The 19,309-nt window shown below is 36.5% G+C and overlaps 1 protein-coding gene across 1 annotated transcript in view; it reads left to right on the forward strand.

Moving 5' to 3' along the window:
- Nucleotides 1-19,309, forward strand: part of NUBPL (nucleotide binding protein like) — an 87,332-nt gene that overhangs the window by 62,155 nt on the left and 5,868 nt on the right. The window contains exons 8-10 of the mRNA XM_027698391.1: nt 3,934-4,019; nt 9,568-9,688; nt 12,760-12,842. Coding sequence (XP_027554192.1) covers nt 3,934-4,019; nt 9,568-9,688; nt 12,760-12,842 — 290 coding nt within the window. The remainder of the gene's footprint in view (nt 1-3,933; nt 4,020-9,567; nt 9,689-12,759; nt 12,843-19,309) is intronic.

The raw sequence follows: 19,309 nt of genomic DNA on the forward strand, positions 1-19,309 counted from the left end.
GTAGACCTTATACAGGAAAGAAAGAATATATTATAGGGATCCTTTTCATCCTAAGGTAGACCTACATTGCTGTTTATCAGCTGGTTTTTAGACCTCTCTGTTTTTTGCTTGGGTACAAATTGACTATAGCTAAGGATTGGTGAGATTTCACCTTATGCTTTGTAACTCAGAGTATCTAATGCAAACTTTAATGGTGCATTGAATATAGGTGATATTTTCTATACACAGGAATTATAGGCTGTTTCAGCAGTTGTAATTTCCTGAACACCAGTCCACCCAAGGGTAAGTACCAATGTGCTGTGTAGGCACACCTTTCTGTTTGTGAGGACTGAGGACCTGGGGTTGAAAAAGAAAGGGAAACATCAGTGTTATTATAGGGTACTGTTAGTTCTGTCTCTATATATCATGTGTCTTAAGGACAGTTAACATAGTTTTTGCTAATGCAATCTCACCTGGACCACTGTGTCCAATTCTAGACTCCTCAGTACAAAAGAGCCATGTAGCTCCTGGAGCTAGACCAGCAAAGGGCTATGAAGAAGATTAGGGTACTGGAGTGTGTCACTTATGAGGAAAGGCTTATGAGGGAGCTGGGCCTGTTTAAACTGGAGAGGAGAAGACTGAGAGGGGATCTTATCAATGTATATAGACAGCCAAAGGGAGGGTGTCAAGAGGAAGGATCCAGGCTCCTTTTGGTGGTGCTGAGCAATAGGAAGAGAGGTAATGGGCAGAAACTGATGTACAGAAAGTTCCACCTGAACATGAGGAGGAACTTCTTTACTGTGTGGTTGACTGAGCACTGGAACAGGCTGCCCAGAGAGGTTGTAGAGTCTCCCTTGCTGAAGATACTCAAAAGCCATCTGGACAGAATCCTTAGTAACATGCTCTAAGGGACTCTGCTTAAGCAGGGAGGTTGGACTAGATGATCTCCAGTGGTCCTTTCCAGCCCATGCACAGCTTCTGTGTGATTTGGTGAACATGCATCAGCTTTTTGTCAACTGACATACAGTGAAATTACAAAAATAAATGGAATGCTTCAATAAGTAGATGAGTCAGTTAAATATGTGTGCTCTACTTAGATGTCCTTAGTATGCTCAAGGCTCAGAAATTATTCCTCTGCACACAACTGCAAACACAGAATTTGTAGTATGTTTTAATGTGCAATGTGATAGCATTATAGTTTCTGCAGTTTCTGTGTTCAATTTGTCAGCCTTAGTTTGTCTCATCCAGACAGAGACTTCTGTAAATGTTGCACGTACTGCTTTGAGACATACTATGTGCACAAATGCAGTCATATTTTATTCCCTTATTGAAGAAAATAACTTTACTGTTTGATAGTCCTCTTAACCATGTAGAATCAAGATAGCAAGGAAAGTGTGGACTGTGTTCTTTCTTGCTTATGATTTTAATCACTTTCTGAATTAAACATATGCAAACTTATTCAGGGAGGGAAGCACCATGAAAAGTCTCATTTGCCATATTCAGTTGCTAGTAAAGGAAATAATGCTGCAAATAATTTGAATTCTTGGACTTCAGGTTGGGTTTGCTGGACTAGCAGTTGTACCATAGAAAGAGAAAAATACTTACTTTATAGGGCATTGGTATAAGTCAGTACAAGCTGGCTGTGAATAAATTTTGTCTGTAATCCAGCTCAGAGTGAAAAGGAAAAAGGAGAGAAACATCTATTACACCCTCAACAGCAGCTTCTTGAGCATGTTGGCTTTCATCTGTGGAAGAAGCCATGCAAATTGTCCATGAGCATAATTTTAACTCATATATTTCAGAAACCAGAGGGTTTTTGTACAGAGAGTTGGTATTTGTGGCAGCTGAAACTCTGCAATGTGCCACTGGGTCTTTTTGGCATTTTTGCTTCTTCCCTTTGGATGAGAATTTGTTAGTCAAAAATAACTCTCGGTTAAGCTGCTTGTGGTTCTAGTGGTTTTTTGTTCATAGTCTCCATCCTTCATGCCATGCCAATTATTAGATTCTTAAAAAAATTACTAATGAACCAGACTGCACGTAAGCTTCTACACAAAGATCCAGGGGACGCTGAGCCAGCATCTTGAAAGAAGAGTGTGAATAAAGGTGTGAAGCAACTAACATGAGTGTATACACATAAGGCAAAAATTTCCAATTTTGTTTGAAAAAAAGCATTTATAAGCTTTTTGTCCAAGTATTGAAAGATCCTTGTTCTACAAATATACAGAAGACTCAAGGAGTCTAAATTATTTAGCTGTGGCCTGTGCTTTTAGGGAAAGGTATATTCATTTTGTGAAATTAACCCTACATTTCAGTGTTGGCTGAAAAGTGTAACCCTGTGTTTAGTGAAATGAGGAGCTAAGGTGACTTGGATGTAACTGAATGGCTTCCACGTTATTCTTTGTGATGCTGTTGGAAAGAGGTTGTCTTGGCAAAACCAGCAATTTATTCCGATGCCAGAGTTTTAGCGAACAATAGGGAAATTGCATTTACTTGGTACATTACATATGCCATTCAGTTTTTGGACTTGTTTATAATACTGTGTAAGGCAGAGATTGGCAGCTTTTCAGGAGTGAGGTGCCAGATTGTATTTTTCTTTCACAAATTAGAGGTTAAGAGCGCTGGTTGAAAACATTCAAATGCACTGTCAGGCGGTGTTTGGAAACGACTGGCTGTCAGGCAGGCAAGATGCCACCCGGCAGGAGGTGGATGGCATGAGGGGCAGGGCTCCCTGTCCCAGTGCTGCCAGAGCCAGGAGTGCTCTCAGAATGCCAAAGCTTCTGGTGCTCCGGCCCCTGCCAGTGATGCCAAGGTTGTATGCCTCTGGATATCTACCCACCTGTTTCTTTGCTGTGTACACCAAGGATTGGAAACTGCAGGCCCAGTAGTAAACTCTCTCTCGAGCATCTGAAATTGGCTATTAATGTGAAGTTTGACATAAATTTCTTGTGCATGGTTGGCTTAATGTCACTCTACATTTTTCTGTAACAGATACTTTTGACACTAGATGGTCACAGTGAAACCAAAGCTAATCAATTGACCAGTAATGTTCTCTGCTACATTGCATTTTTCTAAAATAGGGATGAGCATGAATGGTTTTGAGGAAATAATATTTGAAACCCCTGAGCATATGGAAAAAGATGCTCTTTGTGAAGTGATGTGGAATATTCTAATGTCTCTATTGGTTTTGCAGGCGGTATTAATTAAGAAGTAATAGAATAATACAGTAATACAGTATATGATAGTAACCTGTAGGCTTACCTTACTTTAGAATCTAACCTTTAACAAAGAGCTCTAGCTGTTTTATATGCTTAATAACTCTTGGAAGTACTAATTATCAGATAACCTGTAGCCATGTCTGAACAGTCTGAACACTACACTTGATTCAAACCTAGTGCAAGTGTGCATGAGTTGGCCTCTTTTTGTTACCATTCCTACGAAGTCACTGGTGTTGTGTCTAGTGTGACATGTTTCAAGACTGTGTCTGTCAGTGCTTGTTTCAGAAGGCATCCAGGTCCAGTGTGATTACAGGCAGCTACCTCTTGATTTTAGGACAAGACTTATTGTTAAATTAAAAACTTTCAAATGTAGTTATGGCATGGGACAGTTACTGTGTAGATATTCCCAGAGTACCACCTCTGCAACCTGTCAGCATATGGACCACATTGTCTTCTATCCATGGTCATATGACAGTAGATAATTTTTCTCATTTAGAAAATATAAATGGTTTCTACATAGAAAAAGTTGTGATGAAAATATTTCAATTATTTTTATTACTTCGTATCTTATCTCTTATTCTGGTTAGTGCATTATAAAAAACACGGCATCACCTTCTTCCTTAAAAGCATATAAATGTGTGACTACTTTGAAGTAGTAGTATGTACTAAATAATCAAAACATTTAGCAATATAATTAATAATACACATTTTAATGGGATTTCATATTTTCTTTACCTAGGAGCTGTGATCATCTCCACACCACAAGACGTGGCTTTATTGGATGCACACAAAGGAGCTGAAATGTTTAGAAAAGTCCACGTACCTGTAAGCCTCTATGTTAAAAATATCAGTAGATTTTTCTCCCCCAAAATGTAAAAAAAAATTCATATAAGGCAATAGATGAACATTCAGAAATCATTTGAATTTCGTAAATTCTTGTTAAAAGAATTGGAATCCATCTTATATCTTGGAACTTGCTTTAACAGAAAGGAAAGATTTTTTCTTAGGCTGAGGTCATAATAATATGTGATTTCTTTTAAATCAGTTTGTTTAATCATGTGGAATGGATCAGGTTGCTAAACAGAGTATCTTATGAAGTAATGTGTGCTTTTCAATTAACCTGTCTTACTGTCTCCCCATTATATGTCCTCTTCACCTCTGTCTGTGTTAGAGCTTAAAATCTGAAATTTCTTGAAATGTAGAAAAATCATATATTGGTATATTCTAAGAAAATTTAATTTTTTGGGAGATAAGTGTGTATAGAACTGTCACTTTGCCATTTGAAGGGCTCTGTGACTATCATGACAAGTAGAAGGCTGTATAATCACTATTTTTCATGAAGTTTATAGCTTATATCTTAGCTTGCTTATTTGGGAAATACAAAATTTAAGAATATCCACAATTAGGAGAAAATATTAAACAGGCTGACATCTTTGACTAGATATCTTCTATGTGTGCCACAAGTTGCTAAGTCACTGAATGTTATACTCCAGAGTATATTTATGTAGAGATTAATTTTTCCTTTGAAATGGGCATTAATGAGAAAATAAAAACTGAAATGCTTCCTCATCATAAACTGTAAAGAAAAAAAAATGTTTTCTTGCTTACCTGTGTGAAGGTTACTTTTGCTCTTTATTAAGAAAGGAAATTTCTTTCATAGCTAGTGCTTTGTTAATTTAAAAAATGCAACAAAGTTGAAATGACTGCTTTCCCTTTTTTTTTATTTACAGAATAACTTAACAAAAGAAATACTTTGATAAATTCACTATTATTAACTATTCCTTAAGCATATTTACATCAAAATAAAAATATAGTAGCATTTATAACTTGCTGCTGGAAGGAAAAAAAGAAGAATAACATATGAAATGTTTTGTTTTGTTTTGATTTTATGTTTGGGTTTGCTAAAATTATGGAAAATAATTTTCTTCAATTTACATTGTGTTCAAGTCAGCACTGAATTTTCCTTTTGTTTTTATGAGAAAGTACCAAGATTACTTTCTAAGACTGTTTTGTTCAATGGTTTTGAAGAGAATGGCCTCTAAGAAAGTCATGCATTCTAGGATAGGCTTAGCTAACATTAATTTGACTAGTGGTAGATAAGATATTAAGTATCATCTATTTTGGTTCGTTGGAATTTTCAGATCTTGTTAAATCAAATGAAAGTACCAGTAAAGCTGTTATGCCAGATGTTGAGTTTGAATGGGCTTGAACCAGTCATGAGGTCTTGGCTTTTTCATGATGCTACTTCATTTTATTCTGCCTTTGAATGTACATGAGTACAGGTGCATCATTTACTTCTATTTTAAAGCAACTCCTGCCTATGTATTCCATTTCTAAGTGTCAGCTAAATCTGAGGATCTAAAGAAAATGCAGTTACATAATTTTTGATGGAAAATGTCAAACCTGCAGTTTACGTCAAAGAGGTGGAATCTGTGGGACCGTGCTAAAATTATGTATCCTTATTATATAATTGACTGATCTTTAAAATTCTAATCTCTAAAATCTTTAATCTTTTAAAAAGTGCTTGCAAAGATTTTATTTTTCAAAGAAGCAGAGAGTACATAGGTTGCAGAATTATGCTTTTTTATATTTAATGAACTGCAGTCTCTCCTGTGTACATATAGGTCTGCATATACTACCTGCCTCTCATACCTACTGTCATGAGTTATCAAAGATTCAGATGACACTTGTGGTATTACCACAGTAAAGTCACAATCGTTAATGTTGTTTGTTTGTCCTTTACAATATCAAAATTAAAGTAGAATGACTGAAGGAACTGATGAAAAGCTGGCAATGAGAGCGTTAAAACCAGGATTACAGCGCAAAATTTTCAGTCTTAGGACATAGTCGTTAAAAGAGGAATGTCATCTCTTGTGCGGTGGAGCACACCTACACTTCCAGTACAGAAGGAGTTTTGCTAAGTGGTGCTGACTCCTATCAGAACAAGTTTTTAAGATTCTTGCTCATTATGTGAGTTTGGTCAACGTTTTCTTGCATTTCAGAGGGTGACTCAGAGTGAGTAACTTTGAGTATTTAGGAAAAAAATTGCCTATTTTCACCTGCTGAAGCTGAGTTCAGTTCAGTATGGTTTATCTCATCAATCATATCCCTGAAAGAAAAAGACAAGGTTTTAGTTAAATCTGCAACTTTTTTGGAAGGTTACGTTGTGGATTTTTTAGGTTTCAAAAAACTGCTTAGATAAACTCAGCTATGTATTTCCTTCTAAGTTATACTAAAATTGCTTGTTTGGCTATGTTCTTTCTGGTATATCTGTAGCATCCAGAGTAGCCAGCCAAGATTATGGTTTCATACTGGGAGCAGATGTTAGAGCCAAAAATTGCTCATTATAAGATGAAAGGTAGGAAGACAGAAATATTGTGCGTGTTTACTTGAAGCACTACAGTGTGAAGTGACTGACTCATGGTTACGTAGGAAGTTGATGGCAGACTGAGGAATTGTAACCCATCAGATTGAAGTCAGACCTCAGCACCATCCGTCCTTGAGTACAGTGAATGACTTAAGTGGGTTAATTGTCTCCTGGTGTAAATACTGAGAGCTTTCATTTTCTTACTGTGTTTTCTCTAACTTAGAAGGTAGTATATTTGGATTTAGGCATGGTTTATTGTGTAACCAAAAGGTTAGTTAAGCACAAGAAAAATGTAAACATTCAGAAACTGTGTGCAGATAACTCATACTGAAAAGTTTCTTCATTTCCTGTTATTTCTTGATAGGTGTCTCTTCACCATTTAAAATAATGATTTGACTAAATGAAATTCAGTTCCATGCATTATAAATATACTCTCCTCTGCTGCAATAGATTAGCTCCTGCATCGTGATTCATATAGTAAATACTAGTTTTCATGTCATTACTGAGCCAAGTTTGCCAAGAAATGTACAGGAAAAGGAGCTCACTAAGGACTGGAATAGTATTCTCACATGCTTATGGGATAGTTTGTGTAACAGCTGCTTTGAATCTATTAGAAGTCTATTATTTGAGCAGGGAAATGAGAGTTATTACTGACTTCATTAGCAAGATGCATTACTTTGTAGATTTAAAAACTCTGAAGATCGTAGTGAACTCTTTTCCTTCTTTAAATAAATGTGCAAAAATATGCATGGTAAAAATACTTCAGCAGGAAAGTTGTGTTTTTGCACAAATTCTGTATTAAACTTAGTATTTTTAAGTTGCATCTTAATATTAAAAAGAAATCTTCATACTGCGGAAGAATAATTTATGTATTAATAAATATGCAATACCCATTGGTTGACAAACAGCACCAACACTAAAAGATTATTGTGTAATGCTGGAACATTATTTGCTTTTAGTAAGGTTTGTTGAAATGGAAAGAAAAAGGACAGTAAATAAGGTCTCTAAAACTGATACAGCATTGGAGATACAGCTGTATCTCAGCATTTGCATTAACTGAGGCAAAAGGGCTTCTTAGTTATTAGGTTACCAAAGAATTAACAACACGGTTGTAATAGTGCTTAACTATTCACAAAACAATAGTAGACTACAAAACTTTTTCTTTGATTGTAAATTCGCTGAATTATAAATGGTGCGTGACTACTTTGAAGAGAACAGAAAGTTCAAACTTCAAGATACCTTAAAATGAATTAATTAAAGTGCACAGTACATTTCAAATTATCTTTTTTTTTTTTTCCTTCTGTGCTGTCAAAAATGGCTTCCCTGTATCCTGGTGAAAATAATATTTTTCTTTTGTCAAATCATACTCCTTCCTGTGTCCTTCAGTTTACCAACACAGTGAAAATTCCATGACTCGACTTTAAGGAGAGCAGGATGAATGCCTGCTCAACAGTCATCCATAGCAGGCTGTGGCTGTAGAGATCCCTTGGACATGTAGTATTTTGTGTCTCTCCTAGTTTAAGAACTGGATGAGAAAATTACCTATAACAATGTGCCAGTAAATAGAAACTTGTTCCTCTTGCTCCTCTGGCAGTCTCTGGGAGAGAGTAGAAAGTGGGGAAACTCAGTTTGTGATATTAAATTGAAAATAGGTAATTTTTTTTAACGTTTTTATTATTTCTTAAAATGTTCCTTGCTTAAAACCCTCTGAGAGTTTTACATAAGTAAAGAAAATACACCTCATGGTGGTATAGAAAAAACAGGTGACCATCTTTTGATAATTTTAGCTTATAGGTAAGGAAATTTTTATTAGGATATTGTAAATAACGCGCTTTTTTATTTTTAAGTTTGGTGCCAGGAGTTGTACATTCACTTTTAATTAAATAACTTTATAATTGTTGGTTGCATTGAACACTGTGCATCCTTTTAGATATGCTTCATTAGCGTAGTGATTATGTTTCTTCTCTAATAACTAGGCCAGCTTGTTCAAGCACAAAACTAGAAGGCTCAGGGAAATGTAGAAGTACAAAGTGCTACAAAGTAAATAACAATATAAAATATATAGTCATGTTTTTAAAACTTGGCCATAGTTTGTGTGACATATCTAGATAGCATATAAATCTGAAAATGAAGTATTGTAATATGTAACCTTTTAAAGCAGGTCTTGTGTTAATTAAGAGATGGGTAGGAACTTTCACCCTGTAGCATTTGAATGCTGTTTGATCACTTCTGGAAATTCTCCTCTGCCTTAGTGAAGAGTTTTGTTACTAGGTGAACAAAATGAGATCAATGCTATCATTAGCATTATTGTATATTGTGAAAGTATATTTTTTTGTGTGAATGATTTCACAAATTTTCATTTGGCATATTTTGTAAGGATGATGTGGAACACCTGGCTTCAACAGAAAGGTATCCAGGATGTGTGTATTAGATTGTTATGCTGTGGGTTTTGCCACTTCGTTTCACATAACTATTTCTTATGTTTGATCTTTAAAATGTGTTTCTGCTCTTCAGAAGAATAGCAAATCTGGTTCTTTTTGAAAACATTTCCCTACAGGATAATTTATAAAAATACCTTAAAAGCATGTCTGATTGTGTAATTCCTTGTAATGGTGTGTTTTTATTTTGTGTTTCCTGAAACTGCAAAGTACAAAACTGTAAAACACAGCATGGAAATTCTTCCAGTGTTCAGAGTTTGAAAATGAAATACTGGCAGGGAGGGTTCTTGGCAAGATAGGCCTGTGCAAGAGGTCCTTTTTGTTACAAATAAATCTGTTAGTGTTTGAGAGGTATAAATGTGATAAAATTGAAATAATGCATAAATGATGGTGCAACTGAGATGACTAATAAGAGCTGATAATGATGTTAATGAGTCTGATTCCTATTGTAAATGAGTACTCTGTGTCAATTCTTAGTTGATAATCTATTCTTTATTGTCAGAGATGAATAATGGAAATACCAGTGCTTGAATGCCAGGTTTGAACATCCTTTCCTTTACTTTAACAGGTTTTAGGACTGGTTCAGAATATGAGTGTTTTCCAGTGTCCTAAATGTAAGCATGAGACACATATCTTTGGAGCTGACGGTGTAAGAGATCTAGCAAAAACCCTTGGGTTGGATATTTTGGGTAAGAATATAGAAATGGTTTTATTTTTGAAGAAAAATTGAATGGTGTGCATGAAGCATGAACTGAAATATAGAACTGCATAATCCTAGATTACTCTATATTCAGACAGTGTTCAGATATAATAGAACTAATAAGTAGTATGCTCTGTGCCTTGTCATTCTTGTAATGGCAATGCTGACTGATTATGAAAATTCTTGAATTGTATCTTAAATCTCTTTGTATCTACCAACAATCCAGAATGTGAATTGTTTTGATATCAGTGTGCTGTATTACCTGAAATTCGTTATGTTATTGATTATACAGCAATTTTTACTAATAACCAAGAATTCTCTTTGGTCTTAGGACAGACCTAAACTCTGTCCAGTAATGTCAATAAATGTTTTCTCATTTATTTCATTTAAAGTAAGTGAGTTGTTACATATTGACTTGGTGGAGACCTTATAGCATCCTAAAGGGGCTTACAGGAAAGCTAGAGACTTTTTACAAGGGCAGGCAATGATAGGACAAGGGGGAATTACTTTAAACTGAAGGAGGGTGGATTTAGGTTAGATATTAGGAAGAAATTCTTTACTGTGAGGGTGGCGAGGCACTGGCACAGATTGCCCAGAGACATTGTGGATGCTCCATCCCTGGAAGTGTTCAAGGCCAGGTTGGATGGGACTCTGAGCAACCTGGTCTTGTGGAAGGTGCCTGTCCATGGCAGGGGGTTTGGAACTAGGAGATCTTTAAGGTCCCTTCCAATTTAAACCATTCCATGATTCTGTGATTAGCCACAATTAAATGCATACTTATAAGCTAAAATATACATGAATCTTGAAAATATACATCACTGTTCTAAAAAGGCATGGTTCAACCTGTACTGTAAGTAAAGAATATAATGCAACATAATTAAGTTGGTAAATGGGATAATTGCATGCACTAATGATGTGTTTCCATGTATTACTGTAATTATCTCAATGATTTTCCATAGCTAATTCATTAAAAAGAACCAGGAAGCTCACTTAGAAAGATCAACATAGAAACATCAAGGTCTGACATAGACATAAGATAGCAAGGCAACACATAATTAAAGACATGCTTTTGGGCTATCTTTTAGTTTTCTGAATATATAATGAGTTGTGATCGGGGCCCAAGGGGGATTCTACAGTCCTGGTTATGTGGATGGATGCAAATGCTCTGCAAGCAGTTGAATCAAACATGCATTTAGATACACAGGCACAAATGATGTACTGTGCCATTGGTCCCATAGGTAGTTTGTGTTATTTCCTATGAGGGAAGAACTGATTGTGATTGTATTTAATTAGGAGTGATGTGAGAGATGTACAGATTTAGCAGGGGATAGATGAGATGTATGGAGAAAATCAGAGTGAAGTTTAACTTCAAACTGTCAGTGAAGGACCACACTAAGATTAAGAATAATGCCTCAAGGGTTAAATTTAGAATCATAGTGCTTGATCTGATTAGTGCACTCCTCCTTCCAGGGATGACCATTATATAATAATACCATATGGTATTGTAAGAATTACTGCTTACAGATTTTACGTTAATCTATCCCAAATGGAAATTTTATTTCAATGTTATTTGAATTCTGCCCCAAAGCCTTGCGAACTTATTTTTACATATATATCTATAAAATGTATATATTTAAAATTAGTATTTCTAAATGTATTTTGCTTATATTTTGCAACATGGCTATTCTGTTTGTTTAAATAAGAATCTAGTGCTCCTTTGAAACCTGACAAGCTAACATCTGACAAATTCTGCAGGGTAACAATGTGCAGGATTGAAAAGTATTTTCCTTCTACTTGCTCAGAGTCGGCTGCTATTAATTTTAGCTAATACTTCATTTATTTTTGTTTGTGACAGAAGACAATTAGCAGTTGCCAGAACACTTTCAGGTGTAGTTTATTAATTCATATACTTCTGATTGTCTTGTCTTTTTATTGTTCCCTAAAGGAAAGTGTGATAAGGTTTGTGAGAAAGAGTTTTGTGCTGCTGATTTTTCTCTCTCTTTCTCTGAAATTTTTTTTTCTGAAGTTTGGTGGCCATAACTGTGTTTTGTTTGTATTCCTGCTTCCTTTGCATTCTGTTTTTTTCTCTCTTAAACTTTGTCAATTTTCATGTAGTTTTTTTAATGTTTCTTTTTCTGCATACACTGAACCTCAGTAATTTACACTGGCTTGGTTTGAGTTAAATAAATGTTGCTAAAGTGTACAAATTAAACTGATATGGTTTCTGACATCAGTCAGGGTTGAACTTAGGTAGGCTGTTCTGTCTGCATCCATCCATGATGTAAAATGTAGCTGTGTCTTCCACTGAAGGAAATTTGGTCTTCAATTCACTTTATAATTTTTTATGTAGCAGTGAACTAAACATAGGAACCTCCAAGTTTTTTGTAGTGCTGAAATCTGTGTTTTGGAAAGTATGTTTCAGAATGGAAAAGGGCTGCTAATTGAATCTCCTTTAGAATGTTCCTTTCCTCTCTGACAGTTCCCTGCTCATTATAAAAGCAGAATATAAAGAAGATTTCTGTTGGAAAGAAGAATGAGCTGAATAGCTGTCCACCTTTGAATTGAATCCAAGGCCTAATAAGGGCAATAACAAATGCTATTATTTGGAAATTTAGTATTCAAAGAAGTCTTTGAACAGTGATTAAAATCTTAGCACAGAAAAGAATATACAATGAGGAGGTGGGCTGAAGAGTAAGTTGCATGATGAGCATTTTCCTATAACTCAAGCAATTTATTTAATGTATGCAAAATAATTTGTATCTCAGCCTGTGTTTTTCTGTGTGTTTGAGGCAAAAAGCCCTGCCTTCTCTAATAAATGACAATGCATGGTCCTTCCTATTCAGAGCATTCAGTCCAAAATAGTTTGGCATTATTTATTATGGATGTAAGGAAACTGTACTGCAGCCAGTATTCATTTTAAATGCTAATTCTTGGAGACTAAGTAATTCAAAGAATATACTGAACTGAAATTTAATATCAAGTTACTTCAGGGCTATTCTAAAGAAACACTTGAGAAGTATTAGGTCTTCACATATGTGTATCTTGGTATTTTTGATGCAGGAGACATTCCACTGCATGTTAATATACGGGAGTCGTGTGATTCAGGACAGCCTGTTGTGATCGCTCAGCCTCAAAGTGATGCTGTAAGTTTGGTGCATTGCACTTAAAGCAACAAAAAGCCCCCCTCCGAAAATGAGTGGAGAGAGCTTCTTGGTATTGCTGTTCGAAAAATGTGTATCTGAGTGGAACTTAAGAAAATAAGATAAAAGAAGGTAGTATCATTAAGTAACTCAAGCCCTTGATTTTGGAATGCTGGTCATCCGTTCTGCTTCTGTGGGTTTGGTTTTGTTTAATTAGGCTGAATCATTCGGTATAATGAAGATTTGATCCAGGTCCTGGCATGCCAAGAGGAGGAAGGTCAGTGTCAAGCCTCATGAGACCTTGCAGCTAATGTAGGTCCTCTAAAACTGTCAGTTGAGCCTTTGGTAGCTGAGCCTGGAAACTGTCAAAGGGTCCTATCCAAAGATGTTTGGAACAAAACCTGCGCATTGTCAGTACCTGAGTTGTTTTCAGCAGGAAGTGGAGCAATTTACACACAGGAGGAAATGGATTTTCCTGTGCATTTACCATAATATTTTCTTGCCTGTGGAAAGTAGGAGTCGGTGAGGTGGTGAGAGTCAATTACACAAGTCTGTAAAGAAAAGCAGTTGTACATACAGAACTTCATTAATACTGATAGAGTAAGATTTTCCTGTCTAGTGTTTTCTTTCTCCTCTGCTGGAGTTTGTCTGCCAGGCTCTGTAGGGCAGGGTGCTGTGCATAGTATATGGCATGATGCAGCCTCACTTTTGACTGCTGCTTATGTGTTATAGTGAAAAAAAATGATTAATGCTGAAAATAGATGGTAGAATTAATTCGAGATAAGGTAGACTGTACCTATGGTACATTAGTTTTTTAATATCGTGATTGTTAGGCACATGCTGAAATACTTTTTTCCTTCCCAGTATTTTAGAAGATTAAGAAAAAAGGGAGGACAGGATTAACATTGTCAATCCAGTGTTTAATAACACTGATCGGAATTCTGGAGGAACAGTGACAGTCTTAAAATTGTAATACATCATTTGCTTTTGGGAGAGAAGCAGCAGCACTATTGCATGTTGATTTCTAATTGAATGCAGTATTTTTGCTAGACTTGGGCAAGGCCCATGCTGTGGAATAATGTAGTGATCTTGAGTTCAGGTCCTTGTGAAAAGGAATCCTTATAATCCATGGGGTAGTTTCTCTCTGGGAAGTTTGATCAGCAGTGTGAAGGTTTGAATGGATGTATGGCTTTGGTCAAAGTGGAAATAAAACAGCTGAGCAAACTAAGATAGAAGGCTCGCAGCTCTCAGTATCAGAAATCTGTAATAACCAAGGGTCTGTAGCTTGCTGGACTATTGATCTAAAAATTCAGACATGGAGAATAGCATTCTGAAAATAAAAAAAGACAAGAAAGTCTGTGTTGCCATCTGTTCGTCCTTGAACTATATTCTTGATAACAAAAGGATGGGTTATAATCACCATTTGTGGCAATTAAGTTAAATATGAAGAGGAATAAAGATTTACAAATATGTGTGACTCTGGGGAAAACTCTTTAATATCCTTCTCTGCCATTGTGTCTGTGAGATAATCATTCTTCTCAGAAAATGAGGTTTTCTTAAATGTCACTAATCTCTACAGAATAAAAAAGAATTTCCCTTTGTCCCTGGTTTGCTTCTCATTTTAAAGACAGGAAAAAATATTGTTGTTCTCTTATATTTTAAAAGAAAGAAAGCAAAATTAAATTCTTAGTACATAACTGATGGTGGAAGAGGTCATATAAGGTCAGATTCTAATCTTTAATACATGACACTCATCACCATGTTTCTCAAGTAAACTAAAATTGTGGCTATTCACGCGTGAACAATCACAAGTTTTCAGATAGAGAACAATATCTGCTGAAATTATCCCTGCTCTTGTCTTTTAAATGTGCAGGGGATTTTTATGCAAAATTCTGAGCTGATTTTGTTAGAACACACAAATAAAATACAGAATCATAGACCTGAAATAATACCCAGCAGATTCAAACAGTAGGGAATAAGGATGGTGATTTACTTTTTAGAAACCCAGCATACTGTCACACCTTCTAAGCTCTGTCAAGCCTAGAATAAAGGGTGTTTCTAAAATATGCCAGTTAATACTTTTTTTGCTTACATGTCTGCTGTGGGGTTCATCTTGCCTTGCAGATATATGAAAGTATAGCTCTGACTCTACAATAGAATTTCAAAATGTGTAAGCAAAGTTGTGTAAACTCATTATTTTAAAGCTTAGATGTAGTTAGTGGAAAAGGGGTTTTACAAATGACCAGGAAATTGCTAACAACTAAAAAAAGAAAATTACTTGTAGAACTGTGCACGTTTGAACTTAGAAAGTTGTTCCTCAGGGAAGGCACAGAGTACACAAGAATAATCTACTTATGGAAAGGCTGACAATATAGCTAAAGGATATGAAGGTTTAATGGCTGGAGTTCTCTTCTGGTGAAGCTTGAGGGAGTCCTCAGGGAGAAATAAACAGCGCTGGTAAAATGATTTTGCTCTTGGTATAACATTGTCTATGCTAGTGTTTCTGTCAGCTGAGTTGTTTAAATTGTGGCTTTTTCTTAGTACTCTTCATTGACAAAACTTTGTTATGTGCTGTAGAAAGTTGAATATGGCTGTACTCGCATGACAGCCTAATGCAGCAGTTGAGAGTGACCAGAGGTCCTCTACAAAAAATTTCTTAGTTTAATCAACAGTGAGGACTTAACAGACCCTTCTGGGGATTAGTTGAGCATTTCTCTCCTCTATCAGGCTGTGAAGGTGGATTGGCTGCCTAGGGCTTCATTTTTTCGCTCACTCAAACATACAAAAGAGTCCCTAAACAGCAAAACCTAGTAAAGGAAAATCATGAATGCTACTAAAATGGTAGAATGGGGGGAAAAAAGTAGGGTAAAAGGTAGAGTTAGGGAAAACAAATGAGGAATCACTGAAACCAGGTGAAATTGATTATGCTCAGATGTAGGGAAACCTCCTATGGACCACGGGAAGGAGCCAGCAGCAAAACAGGTGTTTGGAAGAGGCATCCTGAAGCTTGCAGATAAGAGGACTAGAAGCACAGCAAGACATACAGAACATGATTAATTGCAATGAAGTCATTCTTCCACCAAGTGAATTGCTTAAATGCCCAGTGAATTCTCCATCAACACTAGGAGAAGAGATAGGGGTTGCTAAGATCTCTTCCATCTGTGAGTGCAAAACCCAGAGTGTGGTGGTTATCTTATGCAGAATTCCTGCTAGAAGCTTTTGGGTGTATCACAGCCTTCATGGCACAGTGGATTTATTATTAATACCTTGGTAGAACGGACGGGCTGCCTTTGACTGTTGAGCATCAGACTGCCACCTGTCTTAAGGCTGAAGAAGCAGCTCAAACAAATAAGAAATACATTTGCTGTACCAGTGTGTTCATTCACATCCTAAAAGTTGAGATAGACATTTCAGGGAAGAGACATGCTGGAGGCTGAAGCCAGCAGTAGGTGTTGTCTCTCATCTTCTTGTCTTGGGAATGAGATGTTTAAAAAAATATTGTGGAGGAGAGGTGATACACCTCTAAGGTTCATCAGGGATAATGTATTCAAGACAGCAGAGAAGTCATGAAAGAATGAAGTTTAGATGTCACCTTTTCACCCTTCTTCATTATTGAAGAGATAGCGACACTTCATGACAAAATATAGAGAAGATGACTGCTTTTGGGGGGAAAAAAATCAAATTGCAGGAAACTCATAATGGTCAGTTAGTTCCTTAGTGTTTTCTTGCACATGTTGTTATGGAAAGCATTTGGAATCTATTAAGGAAAAATACTGAGTTCACCCTCTTGTTCCATAAAAATCAAGTAGAGTATACTGGGAAAGCAGGGAAAGATGAAAAGAAGCAAAGCCGGTGAATTATATATAGGTAGAGTGTTGAAATCCCCATATTGCACAGCCTTTTGCATGTATGCACAAACTTATATGCAGTGTGGTGAGGAATTTATGACTTGGATAGAACAGCTAATCTTGTCCTGGAGCAAGGAAACCAGGAGCTGTGGCTGAAAAACATGCTTAATGTCATCATGTCCAGTTTGTGATAAAGACTAGTGTATAATACAGACCCCACATACTTCTTGAGGGAAGTTCTGTTACCATCTAGCACACATTTAACTATGTGGAATATATTCAGCACTCTTGCAGATTTTTTATATTCATATATATTCATATATATTGGTGAAGGATTTTTAGTCCAAAAAAATTGCACACTATAAGGGGAGAGGAAAAGCCCAGTCAGGTGGAAAGCAGGGACACAAGGCATCCTTAGTTTGACATAACAGAGCAAAATAAGTCTGATTAAAAATCCCTTTTTGATTAGAGCAGAATGTTATAAGCCTTACTGTGGTGTCATCCAAAGAGACGGCTGAAATTTGTATTCAGAAACACTTTTCCCGTAGAACTCTGTGAAAGGGCGATGTGTAAGTAGGGTAAAAATGTACAGCCTTTTAAAGCTTGCAAGAAATAGTTGGAGAAAAACTGAAGTACTGGTAGCAAATAATCATAGAATCATATTTGGTGGTGTTTAGCTGTCATCAATAATTCCATTTAATGAGTGGTCAATCCATTGTGTAATATCTTTAAAGAAAAGCAAACCCCAAAGAAGGCTGCATGATATGATTTATAATATGCCTTATCATCAAGGCTTCCTTTGAATGATCACAGTAACATTTGGTATGTGTAGGTTCAATTCCTTCATTCGGGGTATAGATAGTACACTATCAGAACTTCATTTTTGGTTCTCTCCACTGAAGGAAATTCTGAGTGGTAGGTTAGTCTGTTTGAAGGATGTTACTGTGCTGCATTTGATTTGCACTGTTCTACTTAACCATGTTTTCTGGACAAGATGTCTTTTTAGATGTCTGTAATGGTATTTGAGTGATGGATATGCATAATGGCACCTTGGGATATCAGTATTACCCAGCTGAGGCTCCCTCAGAGAGTGGCTTGGCTGTTGCAACTGCTATTATGTAGGATTAACAGGAAATTTCCCATGAGCACTAGGGGTTTTTCTTTAAGATTTCAGTTTCATAAATGCAGCTTACTTACCCACCTCTTTAATTTCATGTTATAATGTGTGGATTGACTTTTATTGTCTCATTAAGCCTTCTTCTGTGAGCTGAGACTTCTGGCAACTCCTGCAATGTACATGCAAAAAAGAATCTTACGGTAGAACTGCCCAGAGGAGGACAGAGTGGGAAAGGCTCTGGACCTCTTTCAGCAGTCAAGAATTTCTCTGGGTGACATGAAGCTTTTATCTGAAGTGGCAACTTATTTAAAGCTGTGTTTATCATCATGCTTTTAGTGCCTTCTGAGTTGACCACAGTAAAATACAGACGTTAGAGGGCAGCTCCAGTCATGCACTGAAGGCTGGATTTGTGTCAAAGTAGCAAGCAATTTCCATGGAAATTAAAGTTGTTTAAAAATCTGATTGAACTGGAAAATGGACTGTGGTTGAGCAGAGAGTGCTAATAAGAACAAAAGCTACCAACTATTATTTTCATGTAAATGGCAGCTAAGTCTAGGATGTGATAGTCACTATTTAATCAGTTGCTCATGGTTGCTAGCTTCCTTTAGCAATGAGTAAAGTATAAGCCCTAACAGCTCAGTTGAACAGATTTAAATTCCTTTTCCTTCTCTACAGGTATAGTAGCATCCACAGCATTTGGTATTCCAGACAGTCAGGACTTGCCTAGATTCTCCTTTGGATGGCTGCATACTTCCCTCATGGATAAGATTTTTAGGGAGAATGAAATACCATAACTGAAAGTCTCATATTTCTCTAAGATTACTGTAGGGCTTAATTAGATGAGCTAATAAATAGCCTTGCAGTTTAAATCTACCTATTATCGCATGGTAATACAGATTCATTACAGAGTAAGGAATCAGGATGTTCTCTGATTATTTAGGCTAAGTAGGACTTTTCAGTCTATTTCTGGTGAACTTCATTGCAAGTTCTCCATTTCCTGCTCCACCATCTATACTGCCATTAGTCACTTCGTTGGCGGCTGTGCCCTGGAGGTCCTAAGAACTGTACACTTCTGGCAGTGTTTATACCAGTGTCTGAGAGGTGAACAGTCTCTCACATGGCTGTTACCCAGCTCTTTTGACTCTATGAACGTCACCTTCCACTTCTACTTCTGCCCTTCCCTGTGTTCCTCTCAGTCGTCGTCTAGGCAGTGTATGAAGCAAGTCTGGTCTGGTTTTAGGGCATTGTCTTCCTGTGCACTTCTTCATTCTTGTGAAGCAGGGCGAATGATAACCGCTGTGCTGTTTGTTGACTATAAAGTTGTCCATCAGCAAAAAAATGGTTTTCAGAAAGTCCGTAAACCATTCCTTTAGAGCTTTCAAACATAAAGGGAATAACTGACCTGTAAAGTTTGCTTTTATCCTATTAAAATGAAAATGGTGAGTGATGAATAAGAACTCATCCTTTACTTTTTCTCTTCTGGTTTTCCACCCAGAAAGGAAATA

Source organism: Neopelma chrysocephalum, unplaced genomic scaffold (genome assembly GCF_003984885.1).
Source record: "Neopelma chrysocephalum unplaced genomic scaffold, ASM398488v2 Primary Assembly neopelma1_24, whole genome shotgun sequence".
In the NCBI taxonomy this organism is placed as follows: Eukaryota; Metazoa; Chordata; class Aves; order Passeriformes; family Pipridae; genus Neopelma; species Neopelma chrysocephalum.